The 15,216-nt window shown below is 50.2% G+C and overlaps 1 protein-coding gene across 2 annotated transcripts in view; it reads right to left on the reverse strand.

Annotated features, from left to right (window-relative positions):
* The window catches only part of ITGA9 (integrin subunit alpha 9), a 330,110-nt gene that overhangs the window by 237,001 nt on the left and 77,893 nt on the right, over window positions 1-15,216 (reverse strand). For both annotated transcript variants that reach the window (XM_032408998.1, XM_032408999.1), the window contains exon 15: window positions 7,840-8,000. In XM_032408998.1, the coding sequence (XP_032264889.1) occupies window positions 7,840-8,000 (161 nt within the window). The remainder of the gene's footprint in view (window positions 1-7,839; window positions 8,001-15,216) is intronic.

Raw genomic sequence — 15,216 nt, forward strand, 5'->3', positions numbered from 1 at the left:
GAACCATGAGAGATGATGGACTCTGAAAAACAAACTGAGGGTTCTAGAGGGGAGGGGGGTGGGAGGATGTGTTAGCCTGGTGATGGGTATTAGAGGGCACGTTCTGCATGGAGCACTGGGTGTTATACACAAACAATGAATCATGGAACACTACATCAAAAACTAATGATGTAATGTATGGTGATTAACATAACAATAATAAAAAAAAAGAGAGTCTGCTTTTATCTCAGGTCATGATCCCCGGGTCTTGGGACTGAGCCTCATGGCTGGCTCCTTGCTCAGCGGGCAGTCTGCTTCTCCCTCTGCCCCTCCCCCCCACTCATTCGTGCTCTCTAAAATAAATAATCTTTAAAAAAAAAAAGGTGAGGTGGGCAAAGCCAGTGTATTAGAATTATTGTACCTTCACTAATCATAAGGTCTCCTGTAGCACTGTCCAAATGCCGAAGACTTCATTCCACCCAGCAAAGAAATCAATGGCCACATGGTACTCACAGAGGATATCAACATCCATGTGGAACATCCACCACACCCCCTGAATTTGTCATACCTCCCCAGTTTGCTCTCCAGCTATGCACAGCATGGTTTCCTGGAGGAGGTGGTCAAAGTAACCACACTCTGGGGGCTTCAAGCATGGTCTGCAGAGCCTAGGCTCCAGCTCCTTAGTGACATCTGTGTGACCAGAGTGCATCAACTGAGCAGCTTTACAACTGAGCTGAACAATGATGGCAGCTCCCCACACATCAGTTCGACCCATCTCAGCCTCCCCACTTCCCATGCCCTACTTTTTAGCATGCCCTTAGCAAACACTCAGGCTACCTGTGCCACCTCTGGCCAAAGAGGACCTGCCAAAGGGACAAAGATAACTGCAGGAATGAAGAAGGATACCCCCAGTTTTTCTTGGGCACCCCATGGTGGGAAGGCTCATCATCCTCCCTAACACACCTGTCCAAGGCCACCTCAGGGACCACTTGGGCCCCTCCATCTGTCCTCTTCAGGGTCCCTAACAAACCCTCAACCAGGACACTATAGACCTGAAGCAGGGAAGAAGAAATGACTGTAGGTGGAGGGGATTTCATTCACGTTTCATCCCCCTTCCCAAGGCAGGTTGAGGGTTTTCTGAAAAGGGACCCTGAACCACATCTAGAGAAGCAAAGTGAGATTGCTGATCTATAAACTCCAGATGAAGTCAGCTTGGAGCTGGCATTGAGAAGAACCCTGGGACAGGTTAAATAAATGAAGGGATAGTCTTTCAACAGGACACCATGCAGACATGAAAGAGAACAGGGAAACTTCATGCACCAATATGGAACAACCCTCAAGATCCATTTTTTAAAAAATAAGTTTGATGGGAATATGATTTACAAACAGTAACATTTACCAATTTTAACTATGCACTTTGACGAGCTTTAATAAATGTATTCAATCATATAGCCATCACCACAATCGTGATCCGGAATATCTTCATCACCTTGAAAAGGTCCCTCTTGCCTCTATGCACTTAATCATCCCCATCTCCTCCCCATTCTTGGCCCCCAAAAGCCACTGATCTGCTTTCTGTCTCTGTAGCTAGCCTTTTCCACAATGTCATATAAATAGAACCACTATACTGCTAGTAGCTTTTTACATCTGATCTCTTTCACTTAGCATCATGCTTTTGAGATTCGTCATGTTATTGCATACATGTGTGTATACATTATCACACGTTATAATATATTGGTAGTTCACTGTCATTCCTGAGCGGTACTCCATTGTACAGATTTACCAAAATCTGTTTATCCATCTTATTGGACATTCGAGAAGAAAAAAGTAAGCTGCGCCACTGTGTCCCGTGGCACTCTGCCATCCATGTAAAAAGGGGATAGATGCACACAACTTTATGTGTCTATTGACCAGCACTTGAAAAACACACAAGAAACTGGAATCATGGTAGCCTCTGAAAGAGAAATAGAGTGGCTGAGAGATGTCCTTTCTCTGTATACCCTTTAGTACAGTTAATAAAAATTTGTTTTAACTATGTACATATATTACCGATTAAAATGGTTTTAAGATTACTTCCTCCATCTAAGATCTGCATCCCTTTTCCCCAAATGTTACAACTTTTTTTTTTTTTAGCTATTTCTTTGACTTATCAAGATAAGGTTTAACAGGGTATTTTCCAGATAAAAAAGGAAATTTTGCTGTTTTCCCTTCCTCATGGAGTTCTTACACACTCCAACTTAATCTCCCTTAACTATGTGCTTCGTAAACTTAGGAAAATAAAAGCCTCCGACATCTGACCACTGCATTCAGTACAGCCAAGCCCTGCAAACTCACAGGCTGTCATGTGAGCGGAGCATCTCGTTGGATGAGAAAACAGAAACAGACTGGACCACCTGGGCAGAGCCCACGGCGTGACCTCTGAGGAGCCCTGGTGGCCCGAGACGCCCTGCCCTTTGCCAGGCCGAGCTGACCATCTGCCCCCGCAAGCGACCAAGGAGCTGCAGTTCCTTAGGTTTGAACTCCCTCGAAGAGCCCTCCAGCAACATAAAAGCACAACCGCATGAACATCTGCAGCTACTCAGGAAAGCCAGTGCGCATTCATATTCCCTTGTCTGGGGTGGGGTGAGGGCTTTTTTTCCCCTTTTTACATTAATCCTTGTTCTTGGCTCTTTTGACAGCATCTGACACATGGCTTTGCTCACTGAAAGTTTTCTGAAGGCCTCTAGAGGGGTGGCTGATCCTCAGAGCTGGGAATGATGTCACCAATGCCATGCTCGGCCGGGCCTGGGCTTCTCCCCGTCCTCCCCGTAGAGACTCAGGCTGTTGCCCTGATCCCCAGCTCCTGAAGAGGCCCTCACCTGTCCAGCACACACAAGCATCCGGCCTAAGAGGGCCAGCTTCGCAAGGCACCGTGCAAGACCTGAGGCCGGAGCACGGTTATTACCCCGGTAAATACACGGAGACCCGAAAACAACGGAGCAATGACAGGTCATGCTTATTCGGTCTTCAGCTTGGGCCTTGCGCCCACAACTCTTCCCCACCACCTCACACCACCACCTCCCAGCAGCAGGTTCCCAGGGAGGCGGGCAGGCCCCACCCTGACAAGATACTCCCTGGGACCCCTCACTCCAGCTGACCCAACAAGTCACTTCAACAAGGCTCGGCTGGACGAGTATTGGTTTTGTGCCTATCATCCCCAAAACCGGAATGAGGTGGCATGAAAGAAGCTCCCAGGAGACAGGCGGCTGCTGGCGGCATCCCGTGGGCTCATGACAATGGCCAGCTGTGGACTGACGGGGCCTTGAACAGACAACCTTCAGCAGGCAAGAGGGATGAGGTGTACTCTGTCAAAGCAGAGCACGGCCAGGCCTTCCTGGACAGGGCCCAGGACACGGTTTTCCGTGGCACTATATCAGGACCCACATATTTGGAAAGTATTCCCCGGTCAGCACCCTTCCAGTCCTTCTGATTGCGTCAGGCGGAGAGTTCAGTATGGTTGCCAGGACGTCTTTAACACTTCCCTAGCACTCCATAATTTCCCCTTCTCACACACAGGAAGAGTGGGCGGCTTCTTCACAGACTTTGGCAAATGATGAAATCCAGTTAGGGTTTGATGACATTGTTGTGTCTTCAATGTATTTACTTTTATAGTTACTTTCTGTTTGGTATAGAATAATTGGTTTTCTGCATAGAGGGGGGTACAAAGTTTCTGTTTCAAATTATTTTGAGGCAAAAAGTCAGCTGATTTAAAGAAAAAATATGAAATAAGATACCACAGGAGGTGTGTGTTTAAGATAAAAATTTAAAAAAAAAAAGCAAAAACCATGTAGGGGGTATGTGGTTTTTCATGGATCTGACAAAAATGGGGACTCTGATCACGGAGGTGCCAGAGACACTGGGGTGAGCCCAAGAAGCAAGGTTCGGAACCACACGAGGCACCTTCCAGAAGAAAAGGAGTCAGTTCACCTGGACAAGAGCCCAGAGCATGTGTGTTATCATGAGGAAGATGACGCTAGAAGTGTGAGCTGAGACCAGCTTGTGGAGAGCCCTGAGGCTGAGTGGACCTGCAAGGGCTTTCACCTGTGACTGGGAAGACCCCTGAGACACCTCCAGCCCACTTCACTAGTAGGAGGGAGCCGATCCCCAAAACTGGGCTTGTCTGGGGGAGGAGGGGAGATAACCTAGGGCATGTGGACTCTGAGGCCAAGAGGCCAGGGAAGCAGCCTGACCTGCCTCAGCTCTGCAGGCCCCAGTGAGCCCTTGAGAATGGACCCGGCACCCCCAGGAGAATGGGGCTTATCATGAAATTCTGTACGTCCTGCAGGCCCCACCAGGGCTGAGAAGGGAACAAAGTGTGGGACAACACAGCTAGTCTGGGAGGCAGGTGTTAGCTCAAACAGTCTTCCACGATAGAGATACTTATCACCATATATGGCAAGAAAACTTCTAGGGAAAAGGAGGAAGAGAGAGACAAAAAAAAAAGATTGGAATAGGCTTAAAGCAAAAAGAAAAAAAAACCTTAAGATAGCCTAAACAAAACACACCCAGCCCCTCGCGCCTGCCTCACAGTCTGCGAGCCATATGGTGTGCGATAAGCCGGGGCACTTTTATTTACCTTCCGTCAGTGTCTACAAAGCCGAGAGCCAGCCCATCAAGAAGGCCCCACTTGCAGCAGAGGCTATGCCATGCCCTCAGGCCCAGATGACCAGCTCCCAGTCCCCACTCCAGGAGGCCACCTGCTGCCACTCCCACCCCACCCTTGTTGCCTGCCTCGACCCCAACAAGGGCCACGGCCTCCCCAGCAGTTTTCCCACAATGGACACACCGGGGCCAGGCCTGCTGCCTCCTTGGCCAGCTGGGCCATTGGGCCACATGTACCATCAGCCAGCTCATGAGTGTTCGCCCTAATGGGGCCATTCACCAGCGTCCTCTGCTACAGCCCAGACAACAACTGGTCAATAAACTTTTCTGGTGGCTAAGGATGATCAGCCACCTGAGCGCCACTTAACAGGCATGCTGTCTCTTGAACCACAAAGGCCACAGAAGCCTGTGCCTTCCTGCCGCATTCCACCAGCCCCATGTCCTTGTATGAGAAAACAGCCAAGTACTAATCACATCCAAACTTCTCTAGATCTGATGTACTGGACCACTCTCTGGCTCTTCCCCAAGACGACCCAAATCATCACAGAGAGGTGTGTGCTTGCTCTGCGCTCCTGGGCTGCCCTCACCCTCCAGAATCTTGTGACCACCATCTCGATCTCTCTTCTTGACAGCCATGGTTCCTTTGTGGTTTTAGATTTTTTTTTTCTTTTTTTATTCTTTTTGTGTTCTACACACTGACACAGAGGTAAAAGAAATGACATTTAAATATGAAAGAACTCTACAATTAAACCCACAACTCTACACATTTATCTCACATGTTGGTGAATCGGAAACATCATATCACGGAAGAACCAAGAAAGCTCACGAAGAAATATATCCAAGTATGAAAGTACTGTACTCTTGGTGCCTTTACATTTAAGTACAACTCACCGGCTCCTCGGAGAAACACATCTATGGCCTTGTTCTATAGGTGTCCATTCAGGAATTCTGCTGTTTACTCCAAGGCTGTGCTCATATAGCCATCCAGGCAAGCCCCTCCAGAATTTCATTCTAGCACAACTGGTGTCCAGTGATTTGCTTTAAAAACTCCCTGGGGGAGGTTTCCACAGACTCACCCTCAGGGAGGGGCTCTCAGGGCCCGTGAGCACAGATCTCCTGGCATCCCAGGCACCAAGGAGCGAGCATGGGCATGGGGATCTGTTGGGGGACCAGCTGCCCCACAGGCTCCAGAGTCAGCGCTCCCACTTGGTCCCTTTGGGGGCTGTGTGGCTCACCCAGGGGAAGGGAACCCCTGTCAACCATGTTTTGATCAAATGGAGAAGTGCCAAACTGTGGGGTGAAGGGTATCGGGAAGGTTGAATCTTCCAACAGAATGCCCAGTTAAATCTGAATTTCAGATAAACAACAAATCATTTTTAGTGTAAGTATATCCCATGCACTCTTTGGGCCACACTTCTTTGAGAACAATGATTCGCTGTTTATCTGACTTTTGGATTTAATGAGGAAGGCTTTATGTTTATTTGCTAAACTCTGGCAGCCCTGGCTATCAGGAAGTAGCAGGACCGACAGCCTCGGGCAGCCCTGCTCTTCCCGGTTACCCCCAGAGGCCACCACAAAAACAGCCCTGCCTCTGGCCGGTACCTCATTACTGCTCTTCCCTGAGTGCACTCTGCAAAGGCCTGCAGGCTCTTTGGCGCCCTATCTTGAGGCCAAGACATGGAGGGCAACCCCTCAGCCAAAGCGAAAAGTCAAGGCGCCAAGAGCCCTGAAGGAAAGCATTTGTGGAAGAGACCCAGCATGAGGAAGCCTGAGGGAAGATGCCCCACCTCTGGGAAGTATGGAGACACCAAGCACAGGCACTTAAAGGTCTTGCAATATTCAGATGTGAGCCTGTCCTGGGCAGCCTCACATCCCCAAGGGCACGCATGAGCCAATGTAATCTAAGACCTAGAGACGCGAGTGGCTGGTTGGCTTAACAGAAGCATGAGCCCCTTTATAAATGGCCTTCACCGGGCCATAGGGCAGAGGTCTGGGCAGGCCCCAGCACGAGTCCTGGCAAAGAGACATAGCCCAGGCCCGCTGAAAAGCATCTCAGGGGCATGGACTCATGGGCTCTAGGCCAGACCAAGTGCCATGGATGTGGGGGGCATTTCTCTATATACAATCCAGAAGCAGCTGTTACTCTCCTGCTCTGGCACTAATGACTCAATAACGGAATGAGATTCTAATCCGTGGACTATTTTTACTATTGCCCAGAAAGCCACTGGCTAATATTAGGTTGAACTACATGAAAATACCATTTTCCTAAGTCAAGAATGTTAGAATATTGGCAATTACATATGGCCCAAACAGATAATAATGCTGAGTGCCTGCTGGGGGTCAGACTCCATGCAAGGTCCTTTCGGTACATGTGCCCATTTTAGAGATGCAGAAACTGAGACATACAGAGGTCAAAGTACCTATCCAGCTGGACACACACCAGGTCTGTGTTACTCCAAAAGCCATATTCATTGAATGCACCATGTGGTGGGTTTGTGTGGGTCCTTCTATCTCTTGGGCTCTCTGCCTGTGGGTTGATGCCTGGCTATTCCGGCAGCATTGGACACCACCAGGACTCCCACCCTGTCAGCACCTGTCTATGCAGGGGCCACTTTGGAGCTAATCAAAGCCTGGCCTCCTGAATTAGCAGCAAAGTGTATTTAACAAACAATCTCAAGAGGGAAAAAACATTTGAAAGTTTATTTAGAGTGAGAAGGAAAGGGGGCCAAAAAAAGCACTCCTAAAATAAACAGAAAGTAATCAAAGGATAAAAACCGAATCCTACTAGTTTTAAAACGCCTTAACCATGACACTATGAGCTAACATGTAGTGGACCACTGAGAAAGCCGTCAGGTGCAGTGTGATCCAGCACCACTGCCGACCCAGACACATGGACTTCTTCGGCTCTCCTCTGAGAAGACCACAGAGCTTCAAAAGAAGGAAGAGGATGAGAAGCCTCCCAAAAGGACAAGTCAAGGTCAGGGAGTGTCACTGGTCTCCTGGCCCACCATAACTCCCCTCAGAGGCTGAAACCAGCACAGTAAGAAAAATAAAAGGGCTGTCAGACTCCAACTTGAAAAGAAGAAACGAATGTTCTCCCCCTTGTGAAATAAAATGTTTGAAGTCAGAGCATACATAACACACAATAAAAGTAGCTTCCACTAGTTCTCCATGAATATCCACAGAGATCAAAGCTGGAGAAGAAAAGGGAGGACTGACCTTCACGTGGGCCACGTAGTGATGACACATCTCCTCCATGTAGACCAGCTGCAGCTTCTCTGTGATCTGACCCACGGACTCTCCCAGCAACACAAAGTAGACCCTGGGCAACTGGCCCTTTGCCTTTTTGTCCACATCAGCTGTCAGAACGTAATTGAGGCCTGCCGATAAATAAGGTCAAGACGTCAGCAAGGACTCACGTGTGGGGACAAGGCCACCTGCGCTCCCCCCTCTCAGGCTCACAAGCACACTTGGTAATGCTTCCTGCCTCCCCACTGCAACCGAGGGCTGCAGCCCAAGTCAAAACCCTCTTGGAGAGAAGCACGCAGCCGGCGTCCTCACAGAATCGAGAGACAATCGGGCCACCCCCTGCCTTCCCAGTGATGCTCTGTGTATCACATGTCATGGCTCTCCCTGTCTTAAATCCCCTGAGTTACCAACTGAGTCATCAATGTACACATCAATAATTAGCTGTGCCCAGCACAGTTGGCGTCCTTCACACCAAGGTGAACCTACAGAATATTACTAGAAACTGCAGAAATTATCACGGCTGCACATAATCCTGATTCCTATAAAGCAATGGGATATATGCCCAACACAAAGGAGCAATTAACCCAATAATTCCCAGATGTTGACTTGTGCTCTATGACCATGTGTCATCACGTCCCCCGAGCACCGACCATGTGCCAGGCACTGTTCCAGGCACGGGGATAGAAAAGCCCTGCTCTTCCACTGTTTACCCTCAGAGGCCACAAAAGAACAGCCCCGCAAAGCCCTGCCCTCATGGCGCTCACAGAAACTCAGACCGAGGCTAAAGCTGACTTTATTCCCAGGGAGCTGAGTATACGGATCGCGTATATTACAGCGTCTATCATTTCAACAGAATCATGAGCACTGAGGGGCCTGCGCTCAGGCGTACTGAGCTGCACTCCTGAGGAGAAAAACCCCTCACCTATTCCTGAACACGTAATGTCAGGAATGGCAGAACCTACCGGGACACAATCTGAAACTTAAAAAAGGTCACAATACAGGATGCACATTGGATGAACACAAAAGGTCTTACTTTCATAATTTCAGAGTCAGTCACCCTACAACAATGTGCTTCATTAGGCGAGTAGCGTGTCAGTGTCAATAGACCTATTTCACTGCTTTTCCGTACCACAGCAGAGATCAGCCCTCGGGGACCCTTTTTATTTTTTAACTGCTTTGTGGATTCAGGGGAATGTGGCATTTTTAAAGTGAGAGAGAGGGAACATTCTGTCCCCCAAATGCCCAGACGAGGCTGCAGAGCCATGGGAAAACAGATGACCCTGTCTCCACGAACCAGCCCCTTGGAAGCTGGGTTCTTGCCCCAGTAAAGAGCAGCCCACACCTGCCCACATTAAGTATGTGAAGCAGGGCAGTGGGGGTGGCTCCGGCTTTTAATAACATCAAAGGAATCAGCCCCCAGGGGAGGTCCGAGCCAGGAGGGAGGAAAGTGACCAGGACAGGCCTTCTGCAGCTGCCACAGGGTGTATTTTGGATGCGTCTAATGGTTTTCCTGGGCCTCTGCCATCTCAGGGATCTTGCCATGCAGAGCTGGCGGATTCCTGGTCAGCAAGGGCCGGTCTGCCCCAACTTGTTTATTTCAGCAAACAGCTGATTGCCAAGGCGAGGCTGGGTCACTAGGGGACCTGAGACCTGGATAATTGAAGGCAATATAGTGAAGAAGAAAAGAATGCCTGTGGGAAAGTAACATGACAGAGAAAACACGGGAGCCCAGACAAGAGCTACACACCAGCTCCTTTGGCAACACCAGGGAACGGGGCAGACACATAGAATGTCAAAGCTTCAGGGCAATCCAGGGGCCATCTGGCTCAAAACCTTCATTTCTCAGATGAGGAACTGAGGCCCCAAAAGGGAGCCAGACTTGCTCCAGGCCAGAGGGCCATCCATCACAGAGCTGAGTCTATAACCCTCCTAACCTCCACTGTAGGGCTATTCCTACCACACTGGTTCTTGGTGCACTTTTGACATTTTTTGAATGCCCAGACAGCAGAACCCAATACATGCAGTGATCCAGAACTGAACTCTGGCCCATTTGCTTTCTACTCATGACAATTTCCCTGAGCAACAGCCAAACAGTAAGAAAAGATAAGTATATATGGATTGTATTTCCAAGTTATGTTTAGCAAGTCCAGAGCTAGAGATGGACATTGCTGGAAGATGAGCCAGGCAAAACCAACATGGTAGTTGATGAGTGGACCCCTCCCTGGCCTTCCTCCCAGGTGCAAGAGCTGCCCTCCCTTGGGAAGGGTGGGCATGGGGAAAACAGAGAGTGTGAACCCTCTTGCCAATGATAAGCTAGCTGAGCTCAGAGAAAGCCAGGGTAGAAATGATCACAGGAAGACAGAGCAGATAGGATCAATGACCCACCCATATCCTCTTGGCTTGTACCATTTCTCTGCTGTCCAGCCCGACTTGTAATCGCCAGTACCTGTACCTCCTGAGAGCCTTCTCTGGTGACTCTGTCCACATGTATGGCAGACCAGAAGTGCCAGAGAACCAAAGTCCCTGCAGCAGACCTCAGTACTGCAGGAGCCCAGCTCCCTCATTCCTTGGGTGGGGTAACTAGGAAGGGTGCTCCCCATGGACTGTCAGGGTTCCCCAGCAGGATTCAACAACAACACACCTTCTGTTTGGCTGCTGTGATGGTTTACTTTATGTATCAACTTGAGTAGGCTGCAGTACCCGATCTGGATGTCACTGCAAAGGTATTTTTACTTTTTTAAAGAGTCGTTGATTTTTTCTAGCAAGACAGAGCATGGCAGGGAGGCGCAGGGAGGAGCAGAAGGAGAGGGACAGAGAGAATCTCAAGCAGACTCCACACTGAACGCAGAGCCCAACATGGGGCTCGATCTCACCCTCCTGAGATCATGACCTGAGCTGAAACCAAGAGTTGGATGCTTAACTGACTGCGCCACCCAGGTGCCCCTGCAAAAGTATTTTTAAATGAGATTATGTTTAAATCAGTAGACTTCAAATAAAGCAGATTACCCTCCATAATGTGGGTGGGCCTCATCTAATCACTTGAAGGCTTTATGAGAAACAGACTAAAGTCACCCCCAAAGAAGGAATTCTGCCTTCAGGCTGCCTCCAAACTATAACATCAATATACACACATCCAATTGGTTCTGTTTCTTTGCAGAACCCTGACTGACACAGCTTCCTTCCCTTCCTGTCTCACCTTCCTACTGGTGCTTCCTGGGATTGATCACAGCCTGAATCAACCATGTGCACCAAATCCTTGATTCAGGCTCTGCTTCTGGGAGAATTTGAATTAAGATGGGGCAGGTCAGGAAAAGGGAACAGATTCAGCCTTCAGTGTGTGCCAAGCACTGTGCTGGATACTTTTCAAACACCACTTTAGGCCTGTAACACCCCATCTCACTATAGAATCTCTGACCCAATATATCCCTCAGACAACTGAAGAGAGGACAGAAACAACTCACAGTTACTAGAACCTGAGCTGAGGACCACAACCACTGCTCTGCTCCAGGCAGAGTGTGAGCATGCCAACACGTTCACCTATCAGATTTTTCTAAAATGTTAAAATATACAATCACAGACTGACTGAATTATCCAATTCACCAAGCATAATCATTTTGGAAGCTTTTCATCTTTGTAACTGCCTGCTTAATACTTCTCCTTAATTTAAAATTTACTTTGACATTTTAAATCACACAAAAAGAAGTCGGTTCCATATCACACTCTCTCTTCGAGAAGAAAGCCACCCGAAGACTCATGATGGGAAGCCCAGCCTGAGTGAGGAGGGTCTCATAGTTGTCGGGGCGGCAAGAAGTGCAGACCATTCTGGAGCCCCGAGTTCAACTGGCAGTTTTAAACAGTACCTACCCCAGGAGTGTCTGAAAGGGAGCCCCTAAGAAGTGGAAGAGATGCCAGAGAAGCAGCCAATCAGTTGGCATGCTCTAGCAGCCTGGCCCCATGGGAGGGTGGCTGCCCCTAATGCAAGCCAGGCCAGCCAGCCCCCGTCCCGGGGAGGGTGCTGGTTCTGATTAGCGCCTGATCCCACCGCACAGCCCACATCTTCAGGTTTTCCTTCTGGCAGCTTGTGTCCATGCCATGTCGAATGATGTCATGTTGATGGAAAAGCTGACCAGCCGCAAGTCATGTTGCAGCCTCCTCCTCTCTCTGCCCCCAGCTGGTTCCCAAGGGCCCCCCATACTGGCCTGGGCCAGGAGGGAGCCAGCTGTCTTGCATCAACTGAGCTCTGGTTGGTCCCAGCAAGTTTTTGACTCATTCTCATTCTCCATCACAACATGATTTCAGCTGTGAAATTCTACTAATAAATCCTCCTTCTAGGGGCGCCTGGGTGGCTCAGTTATTAAGCGTCTGCCTTTGGCTCAGGTCATGATCCCGGGGTCCTGGGATCGAGCCCCGCATTGGGCTCCCTGCTCAGCAGGACGCCTGCTTCTCCCTCTCCTGCTCCCCCCTGCTTGTGTTCCCTCTCTGGCTGTCTCTCTGTCAAATAAATAAAATCTTTAAAAAAAAAAATAAATCCTCCTTCCAGACTTACTGAGCTTCCCTTAGAGTCTCCCAAGAGAAGGGGGGAGAAAGGATATTTCCCCCTTTACTAGCTCTCCTAAGCTTGCTCCCCACCCCACAAAGGAACGAGGTGGTAATTATTAGATTACGTTACCCCATGCCTCATATAATATGGATTTGCCTCGTTATCCCATCTCCATGCTTCTCAAGAGACCACAAGGAGCTCGGAGAATGTTCTATGTGTGTGAATGCTCTCTGGAGTGGAAATGTACCCCCCCACCCCCGAAGCCAGAGGAAGGGTTTGGACCCTACTTCTGCTACTGGCTTGGATGACCTGGTGCCATCTCTCAGGATCTAGGCTCCACGGCTTGTCCAGAAGTCTCCGAGAGCCATGGAAACAAGGGGTGCCAGATCAGAGCACAAAACACAACCATTTAGGGCTCATCCCTCCCTGGTTTTCATTTAGCATCTGGTGAGAGTCCATAATTGCTGGCTCAATCCCTAGCCTCCAGAGACTGAGGAGCACATTTAGGCTTTAGCCTGGCCAGGAAGTAGGTAGAGGCTCAGCCCCGTGGGGAAGGGGCAGAACGCTTCCAGGCACACATTCACCACCCTTACGGCAGCCAAGAGGCTCTGAGGAGTGGCAAGCTGCCTCCCAGGCCAAGAATGAAGTGATTAATAAGACTTGGGATGGGCGGAACTCTTGTTTTAAGCTGCTTGGTGAAATGGGTTGTAAATCTGTTCTTTGAACCGCTGCAGCTGGATATGTGCCTGCACCCCAGCACGGAACGGAGGGCCTACCACACAAAGGGGCCCCAGACACATCCAGAAGGGTGAGTGGGGGAGCATCGGCTGTTTGCATCTGCCTCCCTCCCTGCAGAATGCAAGCTTCCTGAGGGCCGGGGCTTTGTCTGGCCCGGCCTCTGCTCTGCGCCCAGGGAGCGCACAGTCCGGCACTCTTAAGAACTTAATAGCTATTTGTTGGTTAATGACCCAGCAGGTACATCTGTAACTCCATGTGACTGGCTACTTGCTGGGCTGGTTCCTGAAGCTGTTGTCTCTCTGCTCCCAACCCACCCTGCTCTGCGAGGCTGGGTCTGGGGCTCAGCACACCTCACTGCTGCTTTGCCAGTGGTTCCGTGGGAGGCTCAACCCGGATGGACAGCTGGAGGGAAGCTGGTGGAGGGAGAAGGGACTGCATCTTCCTGCCTGCTTCCTATTCCTATCAGCTTAACCTGGCAACAGTCTTCCCAGAAGCTGGTTCCAACAGCAGTTAATACCAGTTTCAGCTTTTTCCCCACTGCACCCCTCGGAGACACTGGCAGCGCTAGTTACTGCCCCCTCCCCACCAAGGTTGAGTTCTCAGGTCCGCAGGGTCCCTTCTCCATGTTTCTAGGTTCTGATCACCCCAAGTGTGACCTTTTTTTTTCCCCTTTGTCCACTTGACCAGCGGTTCTCAAGTCTCAGCCACTCAGAGGCTTGCTGAAGGGTAGGTTGCTGGGCCCCACCCTCAGGGTCTGATGCGGTTAGAATGTGCATTTCTAACATTCCCACGTGCTGTGCTTGCAGCTGGACTGGGGACCACGCTTTGAGACGCCCTGGTGCTGACCCAGAAGTCAGCGACTACCAGGTCCTCTGTGACCTGCTTTCCTGATTCCCAATGTTAAATTCTGTCAAAATAACTGGTTTCTGTTTTCCTAACTGGATCCTGCCATTCCAGGGGCCATGGCAGAGTCAACCCCTACAGAAAATCTCTGGAGTTCCCACGGTCCTGCCAGAGGCCACAGCTGCCCCTCCAGTGGCTTGGCAAATCAGCTGGCCCCGAACACCCCGGAGACCAAGTGGGAGCTAAAGCTAAAGCTGAAAATGAAGAGGAGAATGGAGTCCCATCCCCACCAGGTCCTACTGGAGAAAAGAAACCAAAGAGGCCAGACTGTAAGCATCTATGGCTCCCCCAACCATCCCCGGGGAGGTCCCGTGGCTCAAGATGTCAGCAGATAGAAAATGCTTCCAACAGCTGTTCAGAAGTACCCAGCACACACTGGTGCTTCTTGGTTGCACTGTGCCAGCCACACGCACCAAAGCAGCCACTCGACGGACACAACCCGGCCCCGGACATGCAGACACGGAGAGGGGCCTGGAAGGTCGGCACGAAGCGGACATCCACTTGCCAGGCATTCCGTGGCCAAACCCACCACCACCCAGGCTCCTCTGCAGCAATGGGAGAGAGGGAGGCTCATCACCAAAGCCCCGGCCTTGGGTTCCCAACACAGAGGCCTGGGCAATGACGCTGAGCCTGGAAGACAGTGGAGGGTGGCGGTGCCCCCACCCTCCACTACCCGGAGACCAGGGACCTGATCTTCCCGATCACGCAGAGCCAAGGCACTGCCTTCCATGCCGGACTCCAGGGACATCCCACCGCAGCTGGACCCCCACGAGCTACCTGTCACTCCCATGATTTCTATCACATTTCCATAACAACTGCCCATTTTCCCCTCCTCAAGGCTCTCTATATTCCACTGTCAGCTCATGTTTTACCAGATTTCTGCAGAGATGGAGATCTAGCACCTTTCCCTGAATGCCAGGGGAGGACAAAGAAAAATGGGATGGGTAATTTTCTGCATTGCCCCACTGATACCAAAATTCCCCAGTTATCATGATCTGTAAGCCTCGATCTTAAATAAATGTGGAGAAATACCACTTAGATTATAAAGGGATGTTTGATTTCAGTGGGAGAGTGCGCTGCCGCTCAGAGTCCACCCCCTGCACGTGGGCGGCCTCCCGCCTGCTCCACACTGCCCACTAGGGGCAGTACGGTGTGCTACCTAACCG

This window comes from Phoca vitulina, unplaced genomic scaffold (assembly GCF_004348235.1).
Source record: "Phoca vitulina isolate PV1807 unplaced genomic scaffold, GSC_HSeal_1.0 scaffold10, whole genome shotgun sequence".
Lineage (NCBI taxonomy): Eukaryota > Metazoa > Chordata > Mammalia > Carnivora > Phocidae > Phoca > Phoca vitulina.